Source organism: Macaca thibetana, chromosome 3 (assembly GCF_024542745.1).
Source record: "Macaca thibetana thibetana isolate TM-01 chromosome 3, ASM2454274v1, whole genome shotgun sequence".
NCBI lineage: Eukaryota > Metazoa > Chordata > Mammalia > Primates > Cercopithecidae > Macaca > Macaca thibetana.
Genome location: NC_065580.1, coordinates 137,699,919 through 137,716,100, shown reverse-complemented (window position 1 = coordinate 137,716,100; position 16,182 = coordinate 137,699,919). Strand labels below are relative to the sequence as shown.

Below are 16,182 nucleotides of genomic sequence, written 5' to 3'. Positions count from 1 at the left end.
ACTCCTGACCTCAAGTGATCCAGCTGGCTCGGCCTCCCAAAGGGCTGAGATTACAGACGTGAGCCACCATGCCCAGCCTTCCCTTTTTTTCTGATTGGCCTGACTTCTTCTTTTTCTCTTTGGTAGCCTCCACCTCCCCAGCTTGGCTATTCGATCACTGCCGAGGACCTAGACTTAGAGAAGAAGGCTTCATTACAGTGGTTCAACAAGGCCTTGGAGGACAAGAGCGGTAAGGAGCACAGATCGTTGCACACTCGAGAGGTGTCAGGTGTCTTGTTTTCTTTGGTTTTATTTTGGTGTTTGAAAAAATGGTTTCTCTGGGAAAATCCCAAGTAGGGTTCCATGTTTTCTTGTGCTCTTTCTCACCTGAGAAATCCGTGTTGGTCTTCATGGAATAGCAGTGACCATTGCAGTTGAGGGCAGGCAGTCCTCCGTGAGCTGTGCTGAGACCCTGCTCTCCAACAGGCATCTGGAAAGAAGTCCCAGACAAGCCAGGACTGCTTCACCTTTCTTTCTTTCTTTCTTTCTTTCTTTCTTTCTTTCTTTCTTAGACGCTGCCTCGAACTCTGTCACTGAGACCCCACCTACCACTCAGCCTTCGTTTACCTTTACCCTGCCTGCTGCTGCAACTGCCTCCCCACCCACCTCCCTCCCAGGCCCAAGCACCAACCCACTGTTAGAGAGCTTGAAGAAGATGCAGAGTCCCCCGAACCTGCCACCCTGCCCAGGTGAGCTGGAGTGGGGCCCTTGGATCCAGCCTTCTGATTAGCATCCCCTGCTTGGGTTAGAGTAAGGGCGTCATGCCTGTCAGTCACTGGAGATTGCTCTGCAGGCCAAACGCACCCTGACTCAGCACACCGGAGTGGGCCCACGTTTAACGCGCCGGAGTCTGCATCAGGGAGTGTTAGGGAAGGGGTGCTGCGACACTTAGGATCTGAAGCCTGGCTCATAGCTGCCCTGAGCCTCTGCTTCTTCATCTGTCAGATGAGAATGATCTTCCTGGTGTAGCGCCTCTGAAGTGTGAATGTGGGTGATGTGGTCAGGATATCCTTGCCTATCAGAACCACCAGTCCAGAACAGCACTGCTTCCTTTTCCTCCAGCGCTTGGAGGGCTGCTGGTGTTCCCAGCCCAGGCCTTCATGGCTCTGTGCACTCACACTCTTTATCAGACGGTGACCTGGGAATCACACTCCACCTCCCTGCTCAAGGGCAGAGACTTCCCCATTCACAGTTGCACGCTCTTAGCGCCTGGCAGGTGAGCTTAGTAGGCGAAAAATAAAAGTATATCTAGATTCGTACGTGAACTTCAGAGTTCAGACAATTGGATTGTCTTAGTCTCTACACATTAGGCCCCCATTTAGGCCCCATTTTATCCTCTTCTGTCTGATGATCTGTGTGGTAGAAATAATGAACACGTCCTTGATTTACTGTACAGGCCTGTAGTGTAGACTTAGCTGAGTTTTTTGACTGACTCTTGGATCCCAGGCTCTGTGGTAGGCGTGGGGAGGATACTGAAATACTGAATACCATCACCTTCGAAGTATTTATTCCAAATTCACATTTTCTATTCTTCTTCCAGAATCTGCTGGAGCAGCAACCACTGAGGCCCCCTCGCCTCCAAAGACGCCCAGCCTCCTGCCCGCTCTGGGCTTACCACAGTCAGGGCTGCCAGGGCCCCTCCCCAGCCCCTCCTTAGACTCCAAACCCCCGACCACTTTGCTGGGGCTGATCCCTGCTCCATCCACAGTACCAGCCACTGACACCAAGTCACCTCCAACCCTTCAGGGAGAGACGGCTGCCAAACCCCAAGCCACATCTGCCCCGTCCCCCGCCCCCAAGCAAAGCTTCCTGTTTGGAACACAGAGCACCTCACCTTCCAGCCCTCCCGCCCCTGCCGCGTCTTCAGCATCTCCCATGTTCAAGCCCATTTTCATGGCCCCACCCAAGAGTGAGAAGGAAGGCCCCACACCGCCTGGCCCTTCAGTCACAGCCACAGCGCCCTCCAGCTCCTCCCTCCCCACGACCACCAGCACCACAGCCCCAACCTTCCAGCCTGTCTTTAGCAGCATGGGGCCACCTGCATCCTTGCCCTTGTCTGCTCCCTTCTTCAAGCAGACAACTATTCCCACCACTGCTCCCACCACAACTGCCCCGCTCTTCACTGGCCTGGCCACCGCCACCTCTGCCGTGGCTCCCGTCACCACCGCCAGTCCATCCGCAGACTCTGCTGTGAAGCCTGCATTTGGCTTTGGCGTAAACAGTGTGAGCAGCAGCAGTGTGAGCACCACGACCAGCACCGCCACTGCCACCTCACAGCCTTTCCTCTTCGGGGCGCCCCAGGCCTCTGCTGCCAGCTTCACCCCGGCCATGGGCTCCATATTCCAGTTTGGCAAACCTCCTGCCCTGCCCACAACCACCACAGTCACCACCTTTAGCCAGTCCCTGCCCACTGCCGTGCCAACGGCCACCAGCAGCAGCGCTTCCGGCTTTAGTGCTTTCGGCAGCACCCTTACCACTTCCGCCCCGGCCACCAGCAGCCAGCCCACTCTGACGTTCAGTAACACGAGCACCCCCACATTCAACATTCCCTTTGGCTCAAGCGCCAAGTCCCCGCTCCCATCATATCCAGGAGCCAACCCCCAGCCTGCATTTGGGGCCGCTGAGGGGCAGCCGCCGGGGGCCGCCAAGCCGGCCCTTGCCCCCAGCTTTGGCAGCTCTTTCACTTTTGGAAACTCCGCAGCCCCAGCCCCAGCTGCTGCACCCACACCTGCACCTGCGTCCACGATCAAGATCGTGCCTGCGCATGTGCCTACACCCATCCATCCTACCTTTGGTGGTGCCACACACTCAGCATTTGGGTTGAAAGCCACGACTTCGGCCTTCGGCACTCCCGCCAGCTCACAGCCCGCTTTTGGCAGCTCCACTGCTGTCTTCTCCTTCGGTGCAGCCACCAGCTCTGGCTTTGGAGCCACCACGCAGACCGCCAGCAGCGGGAGCAGCAGCTCGGTGTTCGGCAGCACAACACCATCACCCTTCACATTTGGGGGTTCGGCGGCCCCTGCTGGCAGTGGGAGCTTTGGGATCAACGTGGCCACCCCAGGCTCCAGCACCACCTCCGGGGCTTTTAGCTTCGGAGCGGGACAGAGTGGGACCACAGCCACCTCCACCCCCTTCGCAGGGGGCTTAGGTCAGAACGCCCTGGGCACCACCAGCCAGAGTACACCGTTTGCCTTCAACGTGGGCAGCACGCCTGAGAGCAAACCTGTGTTTGGAGGTAAGGAGGGGTGTGGACTTGGGCTGCAGGCCGGACACTGAAGAGCTGTGCCTGCGCAGCCCGCCTTCTCAGGGAGCTCATGATGTGGCAGTAAAGAGACAGGCATTGAGTATAGAACTAAATGAAATGACAGGGCATGATACATGTTTTGCTAACATGTAATAAGGACTGGAGGAGCTGTTGTGGATTTAGCTGGTCAAAGAAGGCCCTTCTGAGTAATTAACAATTGTAAGCTGAGGGTTGGGTGTAGTGGCTCATGCTTGTAATCCCAACATTTTGGGGGAGGCCAAGGAGGGTGGATCTTTTGAGGCCAGCAGTTCAAGACCAGCCTGGGCAACTTGGCAAAACCCTGTCTTTACTAAAAATACCAAAAAATTAGCCAGGTGTGGTGGTACCCACCTGTAATCCTGGCTACTCGGGAGGCTGAGGCACAAGAATGGTTTGAACCCAGAAGGTGGAGGTTGCAGTGAGCCAAGATCATGTCACTGTACTCCAGCCTGGGTGACAGCAAGGCTGTCTCAAAAAACAAAGTAAGCTGAGTGTGAGGGTGGGGTGGGGGTGGGCACAGCACAAGTGGACATGCTTTTCAGGCACAGGATGGTGCATGCGAAGGCCCAGAGGCAGAAATATGTTTGGTATGTTCAAGAGCAGAGCAAAGGCAAGGGTGGCAGGAGGGTGAAAAGCAGAGGCAGTGGTGTGGAAGGAGGCCAAGAGGATTGTTTGTGGCCAGGGCTGGGTGTTGGGGTCTTAAGTGTTCAGGAAAACCATTGCAGAATCAGGCAGAAGGATGCAGTGATGGTTCCTCCTGTGTGGAAGATGAATGTAGACCTCATGGGTTCTGTTTTCTTTGTGAAGTAGCAGAGAAAATCTGGGAGAGAGAGGGTCGGGATAAAGTGTATAAAAAAGGGGCCTTTTGGCCGGGCGCGGTGGCTCACGCCTGTAATCCTAGCACTTTGGGAGGCCGAGGCGGGCGGATCACAAGGTCAGGAGATCGAGACCATCCTGGCTAACACGGTGAAACCCCGTCTCTACTAAAAATACAAAAAATTAGCCAGGCGTGGTGGCAGGCGCCTGTAGTCCCAGCTACTCGGGAGGCTGAGGCAGGAGAATGGCGTGAACCCGGGAGGCGGAGCTTGCCGTGAGCCAAGATCTCGCCACTGCACTCCAGCCTGGGCGACAGAGCAAGACTCTGTCTCAAAAAAAAAAAAAAGGGGGGGGGGGCCTTTTGAAAGTCATTTTGGACAGTGGGGGAAAGGAACATCATATTAAAAAGTGTAATCACTTTCCAGCAGTTTGTGGGCTGGAAAATGGTGATTGTGAAGTTAAAGTGAGGCCAGTTAGCATGGTGTGTGTGTTTCCCAGCGACACTGTGGGTGTAGACCTAAGGTCAGTGGACAGCTGGTGCCACCCTGCCGTGGAGACCCCAGCAAGCAAAGCAGGAGGGGCAGCGGGTCAGTACCCCAGTGCGGCTCAGCGGGTGCAGGAGTGGAGAGCAGGTGAAGTCAGATGCAGGAGGGGTGGTGCCTGCAGGAGATTTAGGAGCCAGAGCAGTTGGGTGACAGTGTGACCACAGGAATGGTGGCAGGGGTCAGGGAGAGGAGGTCATGGGGGTGGCAAGGTCGAGGGGCTAAGAGGACTATCAGTCAGCCTCACAGGGCGAGGTCACCACAAGTGGTGATGGGGAGGAGGCCAGTGAGCCAAGGGTCCTCTGTGAATCGGGGAGTGACCTGGCATTTGACAGGTGACACAAGGACACGGCGGATTAGAATAAAGTGATGATTTAAACTTGAGTTACGGTATTTAGGGAAGGAAGAGAAACTGTGGAAGCAGCGTGGGAGCACAGGGAGCCTCCCCTTGCCCGGGCCGGAGGCCAAGCCCTGAGAGCAGGGGCTGCCAGAGAGGGCATCAGGCAGGCAGCCAGAGCCAGTCAGGGCAAGGCCAGGGAGGGGAGGGCACCAGGGGGCATCACAAAAGATGAGGGGTGGACAGAGCAGGCTTCACAGGAGAGGAGACAGTGGCTGGGGGAAAAGGCCTGAAGAGAGGAGGTGGCCAACCCAGGTACACTAGGAGGCGGGGGCCCCAGAGTCCTCCCCTCTACAGCTGTGGTCCGGAGGCTCACGAGGCGGCTGCGGGGCAGGAGGGCTTTTTCTCTGCCATGGCAGGGCCATTAGCAGGTGGGAGGAGCAGGCTGAGCTGGGGCACCCAGCATGAAGACTCGGTTGTCTGGCTCAGTTGCTGATGAAGGAGTGCCCAAGGAGCAGGAATGGGGCTGAGGGCCCTGTGGGAGGTGCCCTGCAGAGTGCAGGCTCCTGCCCGGTTCCTCGCCTGCCTCCGCCCTCTGCTCACTGGCCAGCTCTCTGCAGCTCTCTGTTCTCTTCACTCCAGGCACCGCCACTCCCACCTTTGGTCAGAACACCCCTGCGCCTGGAGTGGGCACATCAGGCAGCAGCCTCTCCTTTGGGGCATCCTCAACACCTGCCCAAGGCTTTGTTGGCATTGGACCGTTTGGTAAGCAGCAAGCTGCCCTATGGCCCTGCTCCTCTGTCTGAGGAGGGTTTGGTTGGGGTGGCAGGCTCCTGGCCCTCTGAGGCCCAGTGAAGATCAGGTCCAGCACAGGAAAGACAATTCGGGTTAGGAGTCCAGCACAGCCCAGGGATGGGAGTTGGATGGCAGAGATCAGAGAGGAGCCATCCAGGGCGGAACTTTGCCGTCCCATGGGAAGCCAGGCAAAAATAGATTCGTGGGCCTTGCTCTGAGACTCTCTGGGAGTTTGCATTTCAGGAGGCTCCTCCCGTACAGTGTTTGTGATGCAGCGGGGAAAGCCCTATTGAGGCACCCTGTGTTTGTTACTGGCCTAGCCTTCCAGAGATTGGGGCCCCCAGGGCCGGGGTCTCAGGTAGCAGCTGCCCTGATGAGGTCTTGTTGAATCTTTCCAGGATCGGCGGCCCCTTCATTTTCCATTGGTGCGGGATCCAAGACCCCAGGGGCTCGACAGCGACTGCAGGCCCGAAGGCAGCACAACCGCAAAAAATAGCCTTTGTCCCCTGTCCCTGTTTCCCCCACCCCTTCCCTTAATCTGGACCTTGGCACCTGCTGGGAAGAGCCTTTGACCCTTCGAGTTGCATAAAGTAAACCTACCCCGGATCTCTGGCTTCAGCCGCCAGGGGGTAGTGGCAGCCCTGGGGCCCTTTCCCTTCTCCTAGAGGAAGCACAAGCCTCAGGGATGGGGAAGCAGGATGCGGAGGGCCAAAGCCCGGGACCTCTACTTGAACAGTTCCACTGGGGAGGCTGGAGAACTAAGGAAACACCTGTACATAGCGTCCGCTGCCCTGACTCCCGCTTAGCACGCCCTTAGACAGGCGCCCCTTCCACCTCTCCCCAAGAGCCGCCGTCGCTGGAGGGTGCAGGGTCCAGCCCGCCTGGATCGCTGGTGTGCACCTGATGGGATTTGGGAAATGGGTTATCCCTAAGGCTTGACCTTGCTTGGCTTAGCTGTGAGAAGCGGTTCTCTTCCTTTGGTCCCTTCTGGGGACTCTGTTTCCCCATTTCTTGCTGCTGTGTCCCTCACCGGTTCCTTGCAGGATTGATTCCTTTTTAAATGCCCTTGAATCTAGCTTTGCCTTGGAGACCCCAGTGGGTGCTGCTCCTGCCGTTTTCTTCCTGCCAAGCCTGAATCAATGTTTCATCTCCAACCCTCTGCCAGTTTGGCCCCTCAAAGCTTGGTGGCTCAAGACTGTTAGCCTGGCAGAGCCAGGGGTGAGATACCTCGCTCCAGGAGGGAGAAGCTCTTGGAGCAGGCAGGATGCCCACCGCTGCTTCAGCTGCCTCCTCGCCCAGCCACCCTTTGGCCCCATTGGGCCCTCGTCTGCCTCTCCAGGATTGTATGTTTCAAGCCTTGTCCTGTGTTCCTTTGTCTGACACTCTGTGTATTGCTCTTTGAATCGAGTTTGGAGGAAGAATTGAGTTGTATGAGTGGCGGCATGTTGGTAGTGCCGGACTTCCTGTTTCAAGTTTTCTGGGGCCTCGCTAATTGAATGTGGAAAGTAGCACCACTTGACGGCTACAAGTGCCGACTCCTGAATTTTCCAATGGTGTTCTGACTTCAAGGGCTGGCAGCCCGGGAGGATGGGGCCCCGGGGAAGCAAAGACCCTTCTTCCCTCTGCTGCTTCTGTCCCACTTACCTGACCTCACTGGAGGCTACATCACCCAAAGCAGATGTTAGAAAACCTAAATTAATGAACCATATTTTTAAAATCCTGTTTTTCCCAAACAGGGTCCTCCTCTGCAGCCCATCCTTTCCTTTCCTTCCTTCTGAAACCACATACCCCAGGCCCAAGAGCCTTGCTGCCATGCCCAACCTCTTTGGGAGAAGTATGAATGCGTGTGTCTAAATTAAAAGAAAAAAATATTTAAACATTTTTTAACAAAAATTTATTTTTGTATTTAAGCTAAATTGCCTTTTAAATTCCTTCAAGCTTGGTTCATTGAGGTGGTTAAGTATAAATGCTATTGACTAGGAATTAGCTGTATAGTTAAGTTATGCCTGTGCAAAGAAGAGGCTCAAATGCTGTCCCGGGCAGCTTTCCTGGGGGACTAGAGCTCCTTCTGGCCACGTTATATAAAATGTAATTCTTATTTTATAAATAATGTGATGTAGATGTAACCGGTGCCCCCTCCCCGTTGTGACTGAGGGTGAGTGTTCGGTGGCGGGGCTGCTCCTTCCCACCCCTCAGAACAGCTCTGATCCTTGTTCATACCCGGCGGTGTGTGCAGCTGAGGAGGGAGTGAACCTCAAGCCTAAATACCTGTTAGGATTGGAGGGTCGGGGTGGGCCCGGGCCTGGGCCTAGAAATCAAGCTTCTACCTGTACCTTACGTAAGGTAGACCCTCCTAGTGTCAGTACCTGAGCTAGTTTACCTCAGTTCCGCAGGCAGGACAGCCGGTCCGGGAACCCTTGAGTGAGTGTGAGTGTGGATGTGTACAGTACGCGCACTGGACAGGAGCGGGAGGCTGGGACTTTCCATTACAAGTAGAGACTTCATTCCTGTTGAGTCTAGTTGGAATTTTTAGTATGAATGTGAGATTTTTCTCCTGCTTATGTCATTAAGAATAAAAAACTGTGATCTACCATAGAGTACGTTCTGCATTTTATTTTATTTCTGCAGGCACTTTTCTCACCAGCAAGAACACAGCCCAAGGAAAGGACCCAATAACCTTTCAAAACCCAAACTGCTGCATGCGGTGAGGGCCCAGGGTCCTCCACGGAGGGGACAGGCGTCTTCCTTTCCTACCAGGAAGGAGTCAGCCCGAAGCCGCTGCTATGTGCAAGGCGGCGTGCAAGCACCGGCTCCGGCTTTTTGCTGTCTCTTCTTTCTCTTTGGGGCTGGGCTGGGTGTGCATTCTGGTGCTGATGCTTTGGCCTGTGAGGCTGAACTAAAGAAGTGTAGATGTCAGATGTGCCGGTGCCATCCTGCATCTCCCAAGCATGCTCCCACTCACTCACCTCGGCGCCTCGACCCGTTCAATTACGGCTATGAAGAAGCCACCGCTGAGCGTGGTCTCAGGGGAGGCCCGGAGGCAGTGCTTGGCACCAGGGAACGTGCTCAGGCCTCGGTGGGGCCAGGCAGGCAGGGCAGGAGCTAGCCTGTGAGGGAAATAGCCCCAGTGCTGGGTAAGAGAGCAGCTCACCCCTGTCCCCCCTCCCACGACCCTGGCGCACGCCCCGTACCTGAAGGCACCAGGGTTCTGCTGCAGCGCATCTCGCACCACGTCTTCATTCTCCTCCTGGCAGAGGGAGCACGTGGAGTAGACGAGCCGCTTCAGGGAAGGGAAAGTGAGCGCGTGGCACAGGGCTCGCTGCTGGAACCCCGCCAGGGCATGCAGACGCGCCGGGCTAGGTGTGCCTGCCCCGGGCTCCTCCAGCTGTCTGCTCGGCATACCTAAGGAAAAGCGTGTCTCGGTCACACAGGCTGCCTCAGTCCTGAAATCCTCACTTCACAGAGAACCTCTGCCACAGGGTCCCCAGCCCATTAAAGTGTCAGAACCAAGACCAAAACAAATGATGACTCTGGGTCTAGGCTGCTGTGGACCTACAAGTCCCTCGGCCACGCTTTCTCCCGATCTCACCTGAGCCACTGCAGGAAGGATCCAGCAGGATATAGTGGACCTCACGGTAGCGTGGGTCTGAGGGGGAGACCGCCAGGAAGTCCTCCTCAGCCAGCTCACAGCAGGAGATGCCAGCCCGGGCCAGCAGCGTGGCCATTGATGCCAGCCGCTTGGCATCCAGGTCAAAGGCAAAGATCTTCCTAGGGCAGAGGGCAAAGCAGGGGTGACCTGAGCACGCATGGAGCAGCTAAGGGCCTGTCACAGCCAGCCAGAATGTGCAGGTTAAGCTAGGACACACGATATCGAAGAATGTGCAGGTTAAGCCAGGACATACAACATCGAAATGGCCTACGTTTAAAGGGCCCAGGGTCAGAGGTAACTGGCCTGGGGTCTCCGCCCCAAGGGCTAAGGGATCCACATCTCACACCTGCAGTGGGGGAAGCTTAGCTTGGGCCAAATACCATGAACTGCTTTGGTGCAGCAGGAAAGAGTAAGCGGACGCCATCCTTTCAGCCTTCATTACCCACTGAAAGGCATAGAATCAAACCCCATGCCCTCCTCCCGGCTCCTGACCGTGGCACTCACCCTTGGTTCTTCAGAAGAGCAGCCAAGTGACTGGTCTTATTGCCTGGGGCGGCACAGGCATCAATGACATGGGAGCCTGGCGGAGGGTTCAGCAGCATGGCTGGGAGACAGCTTGCCTGGCGGGCAGAGCACAGAAGCCGGCTGAACAGAGACCCCAGGCTAGGCCCTTCCCACGCCTACACATTCTTCTCTTTTCTGTTCCTCTTGCTTACCCTGTCCTGCAGAATGAGGTGTCCGGCCCGGTACAGTGGGTGTTCATGCAGATCTGTCTGGGCGGGAAATACCAGCAGCTCCGGCATCAAGGGGTCCAGGAGAAAATGCTTCCCCTTGAGGGCTCGTAAGTCGTCGAGGCTGCCAGGGAAGAACCATTCATCATTTCCCGAATTTCTCCCTGCCAGGCCCCATTCCAACATGCAACAAATGTTACCCCAGCTACGGAGAAATCAACAGGGTGATAAGCTAGAGGCTGTGGAATCCTATGGAATCCTCCACAGTTGAGGGAATGGGTTGTCAAGCCAGACTGATGGCTCAGGAGCCCCCTCTCCTGTTTACCAGCAGTGGGAGCCTGGGCAAGTGATTCAATCTCAAGGCCCACTGGCATCTCTGTAAAATAGTAGGTGTGAGGATTCAATGAGCCAATATATCCAAGATACTTACTTGGCACAAATTAATAAATGTTAGCTATTCCTGTTGAAGCATAACCTTCGAGAAAGGTTACTTTACGGGGGGGTGAGGGGATGCAGGGAGGTGAGAGCTGAGCTCATTCCTGATGGATGAGGAGTGTGAGGCACTTAGGTTAAAACTCCATTCACTGTAACTCAGTAAAGGAGGACCGCCCACTCTACCCGATCCATGCCGAAATGGGCCTAGAGAGCCACATGTCTCGGTTCAGAAATCTATCAAAGCGATAGAGCTGGAATTCAAACGCAAGCAGCTGTTCTCTGCTATTCCAGCCTGGTGTCCAAGCAACGTGGTAGAGGCAGAAGAAAGGATCTTACAAAGAGTGGGGGAAAGGAAGAGGGGCAGAGGCTGCTTCTCAGAGCCACCAAAGGACAAAACGAGACAGGTGTGAGCCCAGTGCTAGTGGCATGGGACAGGTACCAGCCACTGTTGCTGGCACACTGGTGCACACAGCACCGTGGCAGATGGACCTGGAGAGAAGGTAGGAGGGACAGCACAATGAAGCCAAGAAAGGGCTTAGCATGGCCGGGCTCAGTGGCTCACGCCTGTAATCCCAGCACTTTGGGAGGCCCAGGCAGGCGGATCACCTGAAGTCAGGAGTTTGAGACCAGCCTGACCAACATGGAGAAACCCCGTCTCTACTAAAAATACAAAATTAGCCGGGCACAGTGCTGCATCCCTGTAATCCCAGCTACTCAGGAGGCTGAGGCAGGAGAATTGCTTGAACCTGGGAGGTAGAGGTTGCAGTGAGCCGAGATCGCGCCATTGCACTCTAGCCTGAGCAACAAGAGCGAAACTCCATCTCAGAAAAGAAAGGGCTTAGCAGGAGAGTAACAGCATCAGATCTGCCTTTAGAGCTTCCTACAGTCAACCTCAAGGAGGAAAATGCAGTGAGACAGTCTGGAAGCAGAGGGACCAGTCTGGGAAGTTCTTGTGGTAATCCCAATAAGAAATGAGTGCTTAACCTAGGCAGTGTCCAAGGGGATGAAGAGAAAGGAGTAGAGGCCAGGTGCGGTGGCTCACGCCTGTAATCCCAGCACTTTGGGAGGCCGAGGCGGGCAGATCACCTGAGTTCAGGAGTTTGAGACCAGCCTGGCCAACATGGTGAAACCTCATCTCTACTAAAAATACAAAAATTAGCTGGGCATGGTGGTGGGAGCCTCTAATCCCAGCTACTTGGGAGGCTGAGGCAGGAGCATCGCTTGAACCTGGGAGGCAGTGAACCAAGATCATGCCATTGCACTCCAGCCTGGGTGACAGAGTGAGACTCAGTCTTAAAAAAAGAGAGAAAGGAGTGGAGCTGAGAAAGATGCTGAAGGTGGGGGAGTAAATGATTGGAGGGAGGGGAAGGAAGCACCTAGGATGACTCAGTTTCTAGCTTGATCAAATGGGTGGAAGATAGTGACATCTGTTAGATTAAACTGGGGATGCACTAAGTGTAGTTTGAGAGGAGAGATGGCGAACACAGCGGCTGTGGCATCTGTGGTGCATTCGTATGAGCCTGAGGAGGAAGGGAAGTCTACTCTGGGCGGTGAGAATCACCAGGTCGGAGGCAGGAGTTCAAGCTAGAGAAAAAAATGTAGAGATCCAGAAAGAATGTAGGATGGGACTCCTAGGAGTTTGATGTTTAAGGGATGGGAGGAAGACAAACCTTGAAGATGGAGAAACTGCTAGAAAGGTAGGAAGAAAGCCCAGAGAGCAAAGTCACAACTATCCAGCCACTTCTCTTCCCACTACCCCACCTCCCTAGATGAGGACGGCCAGGGCTCTAAGCTCTCACCTGGAAGCCCGACCCTGATAGAAGAAACCTTGTCTCTTGAAATAATCAACTACATCATCAGAGCAGGTCTTGAGAGTATTCACACGCACAAATCGAGGCAGCTGGGAGACTAGGACGCAATGAGCAGTGAGTAGACAGAAGCAAAGTTCCCCGCCTCCCCCACCCCCAACTCCTTCCAGCTCACCTGGACCAGGCCTGGATCCCACTTCCAACAGGTCCTCATTCCGGCTCACACCCCGATGAACCTTAAGCCGAGCCAACTCAGCCTTGAGCCTCGCCTGGTGCCGGCCCAATAGAGCCTTCCATCGGCCCCCACCACCTCGAAAGCCCTTTCCCAACAACAACTCATACACTAGCACCTGGGGATGAGGAAACAAACACGAAAACAAAAAAGCCCTAAGCATGACGCATAAATGCCTTAGAACTAACTCTAACAGAGCCCCGGCACTGGAATGGCTAAACAGATCACCTGGCAGACAAAGGTGGGGTACCTCACCCAAGATCACACCAGAAATTAACTACAGAACAGGATCAGAACCTGGCATCCTGCTTCCCAGCCTTAGACCCTTTCCCCACAGATGTTCACCAGTAGACCTCTGCACCCAACTTCTTGCCGACATTACCCTTTCGTGGGTTTGGGGTTTTAATAACTGGGGTCTAGCTCTGTAGCCCAGGCTGAAGTGCAGTGGCCAGATCATAGCTCACTGCAGCTTCGAACTCCTGGGCTCAAGTGATCCTCCCCCCTCAGCTTCCCGACTAGCTAGGCCCACAGGTGCGCGCCGCCACGCCCGACTTCCTTACAGTCTCCGCCACTACTACTCTGTACTTCGGTTATTTAATTCTTCAAAACACTCTAAGTTTAAGCATTTTCATCCCATCTCAATTGGCTACCCAGGGAAGGTCTGCTCATACTCATTTCAGATGAGCGACTTGCTCCAGTTCCGCCGTGCACGGCAGCAGAGCTAAGACCAGATGACAAAGCGCACACCGTCGGGGTTCACTTCCCCGCCCCGCCCCGCCCCGCCCCGCCCCGCTCCTCCGCTCACCTTGGCCAGGTGCGGCCGCAGCTTCTTCTCCGCACGGAGGAGGCCGGCGCTGGCGATTACGGCATCCAGCACGGCGGAGTAGCGCTGCGTTTCGCACACCAGCGCGTACAGCTGCTTCACGTTCTGTAAAGCCGAGGGAGACAGGCTGGGACCGGGGCTCCGCCGGCCCTCCTCGCCGGGCCCCACCTCCCGACCCCACCGGGGCCCGTCTCACCCCACCCCGGGTTCCTCACCCCACACCCCTACTTCTCGCGCCCGGGCCCGCTACCTGGAAGTTGCTGGAGTACACCAGCCCCTTGATGGAGCCCTGGCGGTTCTCCACGCCTGCCAGCACGCCTGCCGCGACAGCGTACAGCCCCATGTTCCGCGCGCCTTTACGGCTCTGTCGCAAAGCGCACCGGGCTCTGCGCACGCCTGAACTTCCGGGGTCAAAGAGCACGACCTTCCGGGACCGGAAGTTCCGGTCGAAGTCCCCCTGCAAGAAGTGTGTGTGATCGCGCACCTGCCGGGGTGGGGAGTGCGACTCTACGAGCCCGTTTGGCCATTTCTTCTCTAGTTCTTCGGTCTTTGCCAATCTGATGGGCAAACAATGGGATTTTACTGCTGTTTAACTGCAGTTATTGAGGTTGAATATCTTCACATGTGTATTGGTCATTATATGTATATATGTATAAATTTTTTTTGAGATAAAGAGTCTCACTCTGTCACACAGTGTCGTGATCTCGGCTCACTGCAACGTCTGCCTCCCGGGTTCACGCCATTCTCCTGCCTCAGCTTCCCGAGTAACTGGGACTACAGGCGCCCGCCACCACGCCCGGCTAATTTTTCAATTTTTAGTAGAGACGGGGTTTCACATGTTGGCCAGGCTGGCCTCGAACTCCCGACCTTAGGTGATCTGCCCGCCTCGGCCTCCCAAAGTTCTGGGGTTATAGGCGTGAGCCCCCCACGCTGGCCGTAATTATGTGTCTCTGTGTATTGTCTTATCTTCCTCTGTCATGTGTCCTCCAATGGCTGTGTTCTCAGGGAGGCTTTTTCTGTGCAATGGCAGAGAAGGTCCTAGCAACTCCAGGTCCACAATGTTCACAATACCTGCCACTCACCCTGCACCAGTGACCACATTAGTCCCAGAGCCAAGCAAGAAAGCACATGGGGTATTTGGGTACCTGAAATGGGCCGGTTTGGTCAAATACAGTAAGTGATGTAGGTATGATCCAGGCCTTAAAGCCACAATAATAGTTTGTTTTTGTTTTTGATGAGGTCTCACTCTGTCACCCAGGCTGGAGTGCAGTGGCACCATCATAGCTCACTGCAGGCTTGAACTCCAGGGCTCAAGCAATCCTCCCACTTTACCCTCCAAGTAGCTGGGACTACAGGTGTGCACCACCACACCCAGCTAATTTTATCTTTTGTAGAGATGGGGGTCTCACCATGTTGCCTGTGGATGGTCTCGAACTCCTGGCCTCAAGCGATCTTCCCACCTTGGCTTCCCAAAGCAGTGATTACAGGCATGAGCCACTGTGCCCAACAAGGATTTTGTTCTTTTATCTTGAGAGAAATGGTAGTCCTCTTAAGGATTTTAAGTCATGGAGTGCTGTGCTCACATACACTTCTTTAAAAGATCAGTCTGGCCAGGTGCAGCAGCTCACACCTGTAATTCTAGCACTTTGGGAGGCCAAGGCAGGCGGATCATTTGAGGTGAGGAGTTTGAGACCAGCCTGGCCAACATGACAAAACCCCGTCTCTACTAAAAATACAAAGATTAGCCAGGCATGGTGGCAGACACCTGTAATCTCAGCTACTCAGGAGGCTGAAGCAGGAGAATCGTTTGAACCTGGGAGGCGGAGGTTGCAGTAAGCTGAGACTGTGCCACTGCACTCCAGCCTGGGGAATACAGCGAGATTCTTTCTCCAATAAATAAATAAATACATACATACATAAATAATCAGTCTGGCTACAGTGTGGGGATATAGGATAGAGGGAGCAGAGTTGAGGAAGGGAGAGACCAATGGGGGTCATGGCAGTCACCTAAAGCAAGAACTGGTAGCCTGCACTGAGTTGGTAGCAGTGGAGTTAAGTTGAAGTTGGCAGTGCGACCACTAAGTTAAATCCCCAGAACTTGCTCAGGAAAAAGGACAGGTCAAGAGTAACTCATAGGTTTTTGGTTTGAGCAGTTGACACAGTGATGCTGTGTCTTTTGGTAGGATGGGGAAACCCAGGGTGGTGGAGTGGACAATGGCCACCCAGAGAGAGCAGGTCCTAATTCCTAGAGCCTGGAAATGTCACCTTCTACGGAAGAGATCTGTAGGAGTGATCAGGAGAAGGATTTGCAAAGAAGGTTATCCTGGCTTATCTGGGCAGGCCCTACGTGGCATCACAAGTATCCCTATAAGAGAGAGGCAGAGAAAGGCCATGCGCAGTGGCTCACACCTGCAATCCCAGCACTTTGGGAGGCCAAGGTTGGCGGATCCCTTGAGCCCAGGAGTTCGCAACCAGCCTGGCCAACATGGTGAAACCCCACCTCTACTGAAAATACAAAAATTTGCTGGGTGTGGTGGTGCATGCCTGTAATCCCAGCTACTCAGGGGGCTGAGGCAAGGGAACTGCTTGAACCCGGGAGGCGGAAGTTGCAGTGAGCCGAGAGCGCGACATTGCACTCCAGCCTGGATGACAAGAGCAAGACTCTGTCTCAAAAAAAAAAAACAAAAACAAG

At 54.8% G+C, this 16,182-nt stretch overlaps 2 protein-coding genes across 3 annotated transcripts in view; one reads left to right on the top strand and one right to left on the bottom strand.

Annotated features, from left to right (window-relative positions):
* POM121C (POM121 transmembrane nucleoporin C) overlaps positions 1-8,402 on the top strand; it is a 54,506-nt gene extending 46,104 nt beyond the window's left edge. For both annotated transcript variants that reach the window (XM_050783623.1, XM_050783622.1), the window contains exons 9-13: positions 127-229; positions 552-728; positions 1,580-3,274; positions 5,660-5,782; positions 6,211-8,402. In XM_050783623.1, the coding sequence (XP_050639580.1) occupies positions 127-229; positions 552-728; positions 1,580-3,274; positions 5,660-5,782; positions 6,211-6,308 (2,196 nt within the window). In that variant the 3' untranslated portion in view covers positions 6,309-8,402. The remainder of the gene's footprint in view (positions 1-126; positions 230-551; positions 729-1,579; positions 3,275-5,659; positions 5,783-6,210) is intronic.
* A 3-nt stretch (positions 8,403-8,405) lies between these two features.
* On the bottom strand, positions 8,406-13,872 carry NSUN5 (NOP2/Sun RNA methyltransferase 5). The gene is made up of 10 exons (XM_050783729.1): positions 13,741-13,872; positions 13,473-13,595; positions 12,611-12,785; positions 12,427-12,535; positions 10,178-10,316; positions 9,966-10,081; positions 9,402-9,580; positions 9,004-9,214; positions 8,779-8,919; positions 8,406-8,708 (listed from the first exon to the last, which is right to left on the bottom strand). Exons 1-10 carry the CDS (start codon positions 13,831-13,833, stop codon positions 8,594-8,596), a joined length of 1,401 nt encoding a protein of 466 aa, XP_050639686.1. The 5' UTR covers positions 13,834-13,872; the 3' UTR covers positions 8,406-8,593.
* Positions 13,873-16,182: the final 2,310 nt, after the last annotated feature.

Bases quoted from the DNA above. Each gene is read 5' to 3' on its own strand.
- NSUN5 (XM_050783729.1), bottom strand. From the start codon at position 13,833: ATGGGGCTGTACGCTGTCGCGGCAGGCGTGCTGGCAGGCGTGGAGAAC. The intron at 10,317-12,426 runs GTGAGAGCTTAG...CTTCCCTGGCAG, and splicing joins TATCAGGGTCGGGCTTCCAG to CCTCGACGACTTACGAGCCC. The intron at 8,920-9,003 runs GTACGGGGCGTG...TTTCCCTCACAG, and splicing joins CAGAACCCTGGTGCCTTCAG to GCTAGCTCCTGCCCTGCCTG.